Raw genomic sequence first — 11,879 nt, 5'->3', positions numbered from 1 at the left:
GGGGCGGGGCGGGGCGGAGAAATCCGTGTCAGCTCAAACCCTGATCTGCAGCCCCCCAGCCCAGACAGTCAAACTGAGGGGCGCCTCTTCATCTCACCACCCAGTCTGGCCCCAAATCCCCACCTTGTCCTGGCGGTCCGCCTACCAAACCCTATCCCCCCCAAACCCTCTCTCGTCTCCATCTCTGAGCCCCTCGCCACCCCAAACTCTGCAACACCAAAGATTCAAGACAGTCTGCAGAATCTGGCGGAGGATCTAAGATCAAAATTGCAGAACCTAAATCTGAGGACAGGAAGGTCCCAAGAGGTCATCTTGGTCAACGTCCTCCCCACATGTGTATCCCCAAGGGGTGCCCCCTCACTTCTTCCTCAGACCTCCCGACAAATTGCTACCCCACACACACACACACACACTCCCCCAGGCCTCTCTCCAGCCTCCCCCTTCAGTTTTCTGAAACCTCACTATCTGCTCCTGGGTATGCTCTTCCTTGGTGTCATTCACATCCATTCAAGTCCTTGGTGTGGCACTAACGGGGACTAGTCGGGTTACAATACCCCACCCCTACCCCATCCTGTACCTACAAAACCAGTCCTCTCCAATCCAGACTCCCACCGCCCACATGAGGCCCCGCCCCCTGCAGCCAGGAGCAGCACGCCCTCCAATCAGCCCAGAGATTTTCTTCTATTGGTTGTTCCCTCTTCTAATCCGCAACTTCCTCCCTCTTCTGTGGGGCTCCACGCTCTCGCTTTATGCAGAGTGGTCGCCTCTTTAATCTGAACTGGTCCCTCCAACGAGGCCCCCTCTTGTAGGCAACTCCCCCGCCCATAGCCCTCTTTGGAAGCCTCTCCCACCCAGACAGCACAGTTTGATAAGGCTGCCTGTCCTGGCCCGACCAACCTCTCCAATCCCTACTGCACCCCATAAACCGGACCCACGGTCCCATCCACAAGCCCTTCTGTGCGGACAGACTGCGCTCTTGCAGCCTGCGCTTACACGGAAGCCCTTCTCCCTCCTGAGCCGGGGCCCCGTTTCCAGCAGAAATCCCACCACCATCCTCCACTCGCACGCGCGGAGAGCTCTGCTATGCGGAACCCCCTCTCCCATCCGGGCCGACCCCAGCCACAGCCCCAGACCTGTCTCATGAGCCTTCCGGAGGAGCCAGGCGTCTGCGCGGTCCAGCTCGGACACTGGGGGCGGCGAAGCCCCAGCGCGGGGGCCGTGGCCAGGAGCAAAGGACCCCCGGGCGCCCCCGCTCCGGGGCCGCGGAGGCGGCAGCAGCGCCCCCCGGAAGCGGAGTCGGGCAAGGCGGGCAGCCCGAGCCCACCACCAGCCACCTCCCATGGTTCGCACTACGGCCGCGGCGCACCGCCCCGCCCCATGGGCCGCCCGTAGGCTGAAGCGCACGTCACTCAGGCTTAGCCGCTCATCTATTGGTTTTGCGTATGCCACTCAGGTCCGGTGCGCACTGTCCATTGGTTGAAATACCGGTGATCCCTCCTCTGTCATCTGTGCCGGTACTGTGCGTCCCACCTTGCTTCTGGGGCTGGACTTCGAATCCCAGCGTTCATTGCGCAGGGGGAAGGCTGGTCTTCAGAAGTCGGAGGCGCGATGTCTACCGGGACTTGTAGTTTTTGTTAATAACTTTACTAGCCAAAAAACAAAACAAAACTCGTGGTGCTTAATGTAGAACCTTTGCAAAATATCGAAGAGCCCAGAGGAGAAAGTAAAATTCAACATTAATCCCACCAATGAGCGGTTACTGCTAATATTTTGTTGTACCCCTATTCCACCTTTTTTCTAGGCAGGTGTAAACGGTTGCCGTTTGAAAAATTAATTTTTTTCATATGGTAGCAGTCAATCGTGAACATTGACCGGTGGCACTGAATATTTTTCCACAGCATAATTTTTTTTATTTTAAAATTTTTATTTATTTTGAACATGGTACAAGATGCAAGTTACAAAGTGGTCTAATGAAAAGTAATTCACATCTGGTGCCCCCGCCTGTCCCCATCCCCTGTTCCGCAGCAAGTTTAAAGCTTCACACTGATGCATTATAAGGACGTACCACAAGTTACCCCAAGCCCTAGATTGTTTCCAATTTTTCCTGCTATAAACAATTGTTTCCTTTTAGGTCTAAGCCAATGTCTGAGTTGAGAGGGACCTGATCTAACTGTCAGATTTCAGCAGCCAGCTTCTGCCTCTGGGTCCACAGATGGCTTTATATATGCCCTTATTACACTGTGTTGTAATGATTTCTATACTTATCTGTCCCTGCCATCAGGCTGTGAGCTTCCAGTGGACTGGGTCCTTGATCAACAGATCTCCATGTCCCTCCATTCAATATAGGTAGGGGACTTGGTAAATAATAATAGCAAACATTTATTAATGACTTCCTCTGTGCCAGGAATTGTGCTAGGCACATTATGTGCATAATGTCATTTAACCCTATCATAACCCTAGGAGTTAAGGATTAGAACATTCCCTCTTTTAGAGAGGGAAAAAACATAAGGCTCAGAGAAGTGAGGTAATAAAAGTTAATGTTTGTTGAGCACTAACTATGTCAGACACTGTGCTCTTCCTTTACATGGATACTCTCATTAAATCCTCAACCCTAGGAAATATGTACCATTATTATTCCCATTTCACAGAGAAGGAAGAGGAGAGGTTAAATTAGTTGCCCTAAGTCACACAGTTAATTAAAGTTCAACGCCAAATTACTAGCTACCGTGACATGCATCTTATACGCATTCATTCGTTTAACAAGTGTTTACTGAGAAATTGCTCTCTGACAGCATTATGCTACACATTTAGTATAAATCAGTGAACAGATAAAATTCTCTGCCCTGAACTTCCTCGATCTGATAAAGGCCATCTACAAAAAAACCTACAACCAGCATCATTCTTAGTTGTAAAATATTTACTACTTTCCCCTTAAGATTGGAAATAAATCAAGGATTTCCACTCCCACCACTTCTGATCAAAATTATATTGGAGATCCTAGCTAGTGCAATAAGGCAAGAAAAAGCAATAAAGGGCGTAAAGATCAGATGGAAGAAGTAAAACTGTCAATATTTACATGTGATGTAATTTTTTTTTTTTTTTGGATGCTCATCTTGTGGGATCTTAGTTCTCTGACCAGGGACTGAACCTGGGCCCTCAGCAGTGAAAGCATGGAGTCCTAACCACTGTACTGTCAGAGAATTCCTGTGATGTGATTGTTTATATAGAAATTCTAAGGAATCTAAATAACTACTGAAACTAATAAATGAATTTAGCAAGTCTGCAAGATACATGATCAATATAAAAAATCAGTCTTATGTTAATGTACTTGCAGGAAACAATTATAAAGTGAGATTTAAAATAATTCCCGTTACAATTAGCATCAAAAACAAAAATACTGGGACTTCCCTGGTGGTCCAGTGGTTAAGACTTCACCTTCCAATGCAGGGGGTGCAGGTTTAATCCCTGGTTGGGGAGCTAAGATCCCACATGCCTCGCAGCCAAAAAACAAAACATAAAACAGAAGCAATATTGTAACAAATGCAATAAAGACTTAAAAAAAATGGTCCACATCAAAAAAAATCTTTAAAAAATACTTAGGAATAAATTTAACAAAAGATGTGCAAGATTTCTATACTGAAAACTACAAGATACTGTTGAGACACATTAAAGAAGATCTAAATAAATGGACATGTATATACCATGTTCATGGATTGGAAAGTTCCTTGCTTTCACGGAGCTTACGTTCTAGAGCAGTGATCCCCAACATTTTTGGCACCAGGGACCGGTTTCATGGAAGACCTGTTTTCCACAGACAGAGGCGGGGAGGGGTGGTCCAGATGGTAATGCGAGCGATGAGGAGCAGCAGATGAAGCTTTGCTCGCTCGCTGCTCACCTCCTGCTGTGCGTTCCTGTTCCTAACAGGCCACCGACCGATACCAGTCCATGGCCCGGGGGTTGGGGACCCCTGCTCTAGAGGGGAAGGCAGAAAATAAGCAACAAATATGCTAAATAAGTAAATTCTAGGGAAAGTCTGGGACACTAGAGGAGTCCAGATAAGGCAACTAACCCTGCTTGGATGTGGGGTCAGCAGGGGGTGCCTAAGTTTAAACTGGAACTATGAGTAGGCATGGACCAGGTAAAGCATGATCAGAGACTTGCAGAAAGAATCTGGGGCCCAGGAAAGATCCCTGTGAGTGTAGGAAACTGAATATAACAATAAAATAAATGACGATTACTTACCATCATGAGAGAGTTTCCTTAGTTTCTTGTGGGCAGCTGTGATAATTATATTATCTGAGATGACCTAGAGTGTGTAGAGATCTTTTGAATCCAGAAAAGCAGCTCTCTGCTCTCCTTAACCCCAACCAGAGCAAGGCTTCGATAATCTTAATCCTCCAAAATCACCCCATTTAGCTCCTGGGTCACCTTTAATTCCTGATCCTGTGCACTAGGGAGCTATGGCACTATGGGGGGAACAGACAATGTTTAATTTATCTGTTAAGAAAATCACTCTGCCTCTCTTTGGAGGATGGATTGTAGCAGGGAGAGATCAGAAACTTGCAAGAGGACAGGTTACCATATCAATACCTATCTATTTCTCTCCAATCCTTCCCTAGTCCAAACCCTTGTTATCTTTCACCTGGACACCTGAAAAAAAGCTCATTCAATGATCTAAAGACCTCCCCTAAAGTAGATTCTCCATTTATTAATTCAACAAATATTTATTGATTACTTACTATGTACCAACCTCTGTTTGAAAAACTGAGGATATAGCAGTGAACAAAATAGAAAACTGCCCCAGCCCCTATGGACATGACACTATTGGGGAAGGGAGACAAAGGAATAATTAATGTAATTTCAGGTAGTGTCAAATCCATGAAGAAAATAAGTCAAGGTGATGAGCTAGAAAATGAGACAGTGTGGCTGCCAGCCTCTAAGATGATCCAGTGATCTTCACACTTTGTATAGTCCTTCTTTGTTAAATTTTTTATTTATCTATTTATTCATTTATGGCTGCATTGGGTCTTTGTTGCTGTGTGCAGGCTTTCTCTAGTTGTGGCGGGCAGGGGTTACTCTTTGTTGCGGTACGCGGGCTTCTCACTGCGGTGGTTTCTCTTGTTGCGGAGCATGGGCTCTAGGCATGTGGGCTTCAGTAGTTGTGGCATATGGGCTCATTGGTTGTGGCTCACAGGCTCTAGAGCGCAGGCTCAGTAGTTGTGGTGCATGGGCTTAGTTGCTCTGTGGCATGTGGTATCTTCCTGGGCCAGGGCTTGAACCTGTGTCCCCTGCATTGGAAGATGGATTCTTAACCACTGTGCCACCAGGGAAGTCCCCTGTATAGTCTCTTGCCACATCCAATCAGGACTGCTCTGTGTGACCAATAGAATGCTGTGGAAGTGATAGAATGTGTCTTTCAAGGCTGGATCCCAAAAGACATTACGACTTCCACCTTGGTCTCTTGAATCACCTTTTCTGTGGGAAACTGGCTGCCACATTGTGAGGACACTCAAGCATCTTTGCGGAGAGGCCCACGTGGAGAGGAACTGAGGCCCTAGCCAACAACCAGCAACAGCTTGCCAGCCACACAAGTGAACCTCCTTGGAAGTGGACCCTCCAGTCCCTGTCAAGTCTTTGGATGATCACAGCCCCAGCCCAAGGTCATGGGAGACCCCGAGCCAGAACCACCCAGCTAAGCCACTCCTGTAGGATTCCTGACCCACAGAAACTATGTGTGATAATACATTTATTGCTTTAAATCGCTAAGTCTTGAGGATGTGACATGTGAGTAGTAATCTGAGTAACAAGAAGGAGTCAGCCATGAGGTCATGAGGAGTGGGGTGCTCCAGTCAGAAAGGATACAAGTGCAAAGGCCCTGAGGCCGGAGCATGCTTGACACGCTGGGGAGATAGCCAGGAGGCCAGTATGGTTAGAGCAGAGCTAAGCAATGGGGAGATTGGGAGGAGAGGACGTCGGAGAGAGAATGGGGGGCAGGGGTGGGTTATTGGGGTCTGGTGGGCCATAGTGTGTGATGGGAGCCAGTGGGAGATTTTGAGCTGGGGTGTAGCATGATCTGATGTATGTCTTTTGAATGTGGTGCTGAGGGCTCAGTAGAAAACGGACTTAGCAGGTGGAAGGTTTTTTAATTAATTAATTAATTTGGCTGCACCGGGTCTTAGTTGCAGCACATGGGATCTTCATTGCCATGTCTGGGAGCTTTGTTGCGGCATGTGGGATCTTTCAGTTGCGGCATGCGGGATCTTTTAGTTGTGACATGCTGGATCTAGTTCCAGGACTGGGGATTGAATCCAGCCTCCTGCACTGGGAGCGCAGAGTCTTAATCACTGGACCACCAGGGAAGTCCCCGGAAGAGGTTTTAAATGAGCATCAGGTGATGTTTCTCCCCAGCTTAAACCCTCCTATGAGGGTGAAGATCTTCCACAGCTTTCCATCACCCTCCAGAACCATGGCTGCAAGGCTGGCTAGGCCAGGCCCCTGTCGACCTCTGCTCCTTCCTTTCCTACTGGGAAGAGCTTGGATTTTATGGAGGGAGAGGCAGGTTGGGGGGTTAAACTTGGGGAGGGAATTCAAACGGGCTGTACTAGATAGTCCGCCTGAACGCTAAGCATTAAATGGGCTTAAATGGGAACTGAAAATATTTGAAACACATTTTTCACATTTTTGGCTGATGAAAGGTTTTAGGCAGATGAGAAAGGAGAGAAAAAAAAAAAGATTAAAGGGTCATTGCAGAGAAAACAAATCCTCTTTAAAGAGACAGAGCTGGCCAGTTGCCTCTGCCCTTGTGATTCTTCCATCAGTGGTTCTAAAACGAATCAATCGGGAGCTTTAAGAAAAACATTAATGCTCCAGCCCCATCTTGGAGCAACATAGTCAGGACCTGCGGATCGGAGGGTGAGATCAGGCACTGGTATCCTTTTACAGTGAATATATTTTTATTCATCACAAGAAAAGAAAATATAATTATGTGATGCGATGGAGGTGCTCCAACACTGCAGTGGTAATCATACTGCAATATGTAATTGTATGTATAGATCAACGTGTATCAAATCATCACAGTTACAATACAAACTTATACAGTGTTATAGGTCAATTATATCTCCATTTTTAATTTTTTTTTTTTTTTGCCATGCCACGCAGCTTGTGGGATTTTAGTCCCCTGACCAGGGATTGAACCTAGGCCCTCGGCAGTGAGAGTGTGGAGTCCTAACCACTGGACCACCAGGGAATTCCCTAAATATTTTTTTAAAAAATATATTTTTATCAAGAACTGACTAGATGGGGACTTCCCTGGTGGCACAGTGGATAAGACTCCATGCTCCCAATGCAGGGGACCTGGGTTTGATCCCTGGTCAGGGAATGAGATCCCACATGCATGCTGCAACTAAGAGTTCACATGCCACAACTAAGGAGACTGCCTGCCGCAACTAACAAGCCCACGTACTGCAACTAAGGAGCTTGCCTGCCGCAACTAAGGCCTGGTACAACTAACTAAATAAATATATAAATATATATATATATATATTTTTTTTTTTTTTAAAAGAACTCTTAACATTTCTTTTAGTTTAGGTATCCTGGCAAAAATTCTGTTTTTGTTTATTTGAGAAAAATATTTATTTCTTTTTCATTTTTGAAAAATATTTTCATATATATATATATATATATATATATATATATATATATATATTTTTTTTTTTTTTAAAACTGACTAGATGTCAGGGACTGTTCCAACACCCATGGACACAACAATGAACACAATGAACCAAGGAGATAAACGATCAGCTTTGGTGGCAGGCAGGACATTTCAGAGTGTGGAGGGGAATTAGTGTCAAGTTGTGAAAACCACAAAGAAGGCATTTATTCAGGTTGTTCTTGAATAAGATTTCAACGTTTTGTCCAACCAGGTGTTCACGGCCCATCTCTCACCCTCTGTTTTGCTCTATGCAAACTTAAGTCTGACTTGTCTCCTCCCCCCAGGCCCTCAACTGTAGCTTCCCTTGCCTCTGAAGGACTGAAAAGTGGGACATGCCCCCTCGTCAGCTTCTCCTGAGAACCCACTGACCCCAGGAAGACACACTTCCTGTGTGTCTTGCAAACCACCGTGGTTACTTTTCCTCATCTAGGCAATTTCCCCTTGACTGTGAAACCCTCTTACCCTAGACAAGCAATGTCTTTTTCTGTGTGATTTTTAAGATGCTTGCAGATTATTTTGTTTGTTTTTTGGCTGCACCACGTGGCTTGTGGGATCTTAGTTCCCCGACCAGGGATTGAACCTGGACCCTTGGCAGTGAAAGAGCGGAGTCTTAACCACTGGACTGCCAGGGAATTCCCGCTTGCAGATTTCGGAGCTCAGAGCATTCTCTCTACTGCAGTGGGCTTTTTGAATAAAATTAACTCGGTCCGGAGTATTTGACACCTCCAGAAAGTCCTTGTGTGTTCTTCATTAAGTTACTTCCGAGATACTTTCTAGTTTTTTTTTTATCGCTCTTGGGAGGTTATCTGATTTTCTGTTAATTTCCTGGTTGGTTATTGCTGGTATATAGCATTTTTCTTGACTAAATAACACCTCTCCACTTTTTATCCTCCCCACACCCAGGTATTCTCTTCCTTGTAAAAATGATTTCAAGGATGTACTCTGGAAAGTGAACATGGGAATCCAGGGAAGAGGAGGCTATGGGTTGTGAGGCTTTTACATGTGAGGGAACAAGGTCTCCCTGTGACAACAGTCTGAATAACTTGCTTCATGAGATTCTGGGTAATACTTTCTTCTTCCCATTTTTTTGGGGGGAGGAGGGAGTTTTCCAAAAAATTTTACCATTAAGATTGCTTAAAAAAAAAAAAAAAGAAAAAAGATTGCTTTGGGGACTTCCCTGGTGGCGCAGTGGTTGAGAGTCCGCCTGCCGGTGCAGGGGACGCAGGTTCGTGCCCCGGTCCGGGAGGTTCCTACGTGCCGTGGAGCGGCTGGGCCCGTGAGCCATCGCCGCTGAGCCTGCGCTCCGCAACGGGAGAGGCCACAACAGTGAGAGGCCCGTGTACCGCAAAAAAAAATAAAAAAGAATCCGCCTGCCAATTCAGGGCACACGGGTTCGAGCCCTGCTCCAGGAAGATCCCACATGCCGTGGAGCAACTAAGCCCGTGCACCACAACTACTGAGCCTGCACTCTAGAGCCTGTGAGCCACAACTACTGAGCCTGTGTGCCACAGCTACTGAAGCCTGCGCGCCTAGAGCCTGTGCTCCGCAACAAGAGAAGCCACCGCAATGAGAAGCCCGTGCACCTCACGAAGAGTAGCTCCCACTCACCGCAACTAGAGAAAGCCCACGCGCAGCAATGAAGACACAATAAATAAATAAAATTTTTTAAAAAAGATTGCTTTTGTAACCTGGAGTGGGGGGTGGGAGAGAGGAGAAATGTCATTTTGGGTTCTTTTCCCAGATTTATTGAGATATAATTGGTGTATAAGATTGGGTTTAAGATGTACAGTGTGATGATTCGATATACATATATATTGCAAAATGCGTTATCACAATATAATGTTAGCTAACGCCTCCCTCACTTCACACGGGTACCATTCTTTTCCGTGTGTGTTAAGAACATTTAAGATCTGTTTTTCTGTGCTTTCACTGCCGAGGGCATGCGTTCAGTCCCTGGTGGGAGAGCTAAGATCCTGCCAGCCGCGTGTCATGGTAAAGAAAAAAAGTTAAAAGATCTCCTGTCTTAGCAACTTTCAAGTGTACCAGAGAGTACTGTTACCTGTGCTCATTAGATCCCCACAATGCATTCATCTTCTAACCGGAAGTTTGTGTCCTTTGCTCACTTTCACCTATTCCCCAAGAAACGTCATTCTGAAAGCAGAAATGTCAGGGCAGGCCAAGCTGCAGGGAGTAGCTGGGGCCCTTCCCATTGCCCCCTGAGCTGTTCTGTTCCCTATGGCTTCCTGGATGTTTGACTTGGCTTCAGTGTCCTATCCATCTCTGGACCTGGATATCCCTATGGTGAACACAGACTTGCCGCCCACTTGTGGTAAGTAAGAGACATGAGGAGATGAAATGGAGGGGTCTGAAGGCTCTGATGGGAGCCTTGTTCTCCCTGCCCCTCAGACCCCACCTAACCCTGAACTGCTCATCCATCTCTGCTAAAAGCAACTCCCCTTTCTAATCTCACGACTTCGCCCCCCAGGCTGCCAGACCTTCCCTCCCTCCACCTTTGTGTCTCCCTCTGGGATTCCCTTCCTTTCCCTCCTCCCACTTCCTTGGCCCCCAGCCCATCCAAGGATTAAGACTCTCCTTTAGTGTCTCCACATACCTGAAAATTATCCTACTACACTGATCTGGTTAGAACAAGAGAATTTTCTGCGAAATGCTAGTAAATTGTCATCATCAGTCTACAAATCTATGATTTCCATGTGAATGATGTCCTTGTTCAGTGTTAAAGCTGCACAGCTGTACAAGGCGATCATATGTCCTATACACCTGGCAGATGCCCAGAAAGCTGGGTCTTTCCTGGACACCCATCCATCCATCCACTCCCTCTCTAGGCTTTCCTGCATTCCTCTCCCACAAGATGTGGTCTGTGTGTTTAGCTCTTAGATGACTGCTGGCTTGGAGCACTGGCTATTTGTCTTAACAAAGTCCTTCATGAAGACACATCAGATCATCCATGAGGCGTAGCGGAAGCAATAGACAGAAGGCTGGATAAAGTGAGCTGTGTGGGGAAGAGAAGGGTAAAGTAGAGCCCTTTCAGGGAAGATGCAGAGCCTGCTCTTCCAACTTCTGGGACACACTGGGGAGAAAGGGATGGGCCCAGGGTGAAGCAAGGCTTAGTGGGAAGGGGTCATCCTCCGCTCCCCTCTTCCTCCGCCAGCTTGTCCCATCTCCTCCTCACCGCAGACCCTCCTCTATAGTTGCGCTGTGACTCTGAGGACACCACAGGGTGACGGCTGGGTCCCCTACAAGAGTAACAGCTCATGCAGCAGAAGGTTTCACATGCCCCTCAAAGACAGCAGATGCCTGGGGCACAAAAAAGAGAGTCAGTATGTTAGAGCCACACTCGCTGCCCTCCTATACCTTCCTCTCTACAACAGGGGCTAGAAGCCTGCAAACTACATTTCTCCATCTCCTTTGCCAGCTGGTTTCCTGTTAGTTTCTGGCAGTTGGAAGGCATAAAAAGCAAGAAGCTTTTTTCCCCCCTGGCTTCTGGTGACGCCCTGAGGGATGGTTGCCAAGCTCAAGCCCCAGAAGTCCTGCTTTTCTTGTTACACTGACCCTTGACCCTGGGGATTCTAGCAGCTTCCCGCAGCTACTAATCGGTGGAAACCCAATTATGCCTCTTTTACTCCTCCAGCCCTTCCAGCCTCTTGGTGTCCAATTCCCTGTATTACATTCCCTCTGGTTTAAATGCCTGGAGTGGTTTCAGCTTTCCTGATCAGATACTGATCAAGAGGGGAGAAAGGGCATCGCTCTGGATTCCTCTGACAACTGCAAGCCCTGGGGCTCTCTCTCCCCAAGAGTAAGATGACTCTGGAGCCAGACTGTCTGTATTTTGGAGACTGACTTTGCCACTCAGTAGCTGTTGATCTAGGACAAGTTGCTTAGTCTCTCTGGGCCTCAATTTCTTCATTTGTGAAATGGGAACATAATAAGACCTACTTCATGGAGTTCTGAAAATTATTCAATACATGCAAACACCCAGCCCAGGGCCAGCACCATCTCACGTACTGTGTGTGTATGTGTTAGTGGTTATTGTTTTAGTACATGTGATAGCATATGAGGCCTTAAAGTGGTGCTGGCTGTCTGTTCTAGACCGACTCAGGTGATGCCAGGTAAGTTAGTTCCCTGTCTGTATTTTTCCTTTCCCTGTAAA

At 46.9% G+C, this 11,879-nt stretch overlaps 1 protein-coding gene across 1 annotated transcript in view; it reads right to left on the bottom strand.

Annotated features, from left to right (window-relative positions):
- TMEM160 (transmembrane protein 160) overlaps positions 1–1,354 on the bottom strand; it is a 2,392-nt gene extending 1,038 nt beyond the window's left edge. Inside the window, exon 1 of the mRNA XM_007458483.1 lies at positions 1,134–1,354. Within this exon, the coding sequence (XP_007458545.1) occupies positions 1,134–1,341 (208 nt within the window). The 5' untranslated portion in view covers positions 1,342–1,354. The remainder of the gene's footprint in view (positions 1–1,133) is intronic.
- Between the last annotated feature and the right edge of the window lie 10,525 nt (positions 1,355–11,879).

Source organism: Lipotes vexillifer, unplaced genomic scaffold (genome assembly GCF_000442215.2).
Source record: "Lipotes vexillifer unplaced genomic scaffold, Lipotes_vexillifer_v1.1 scaffold371, whole genome shotgun sequence".
In the NCBI taxonomy this organism is placed as follows: Eukaryota; Metazoa; Chordata; class Mammalia; order Artiodactyla; family Lipotidae; genus Lipotes; species Lipotes vexillifer.
The sequence above is the reverse complement of the archived record's forward strand: the minus strand, read 5'-3'. Positions and strand labels throughout refer to the sequence as shown.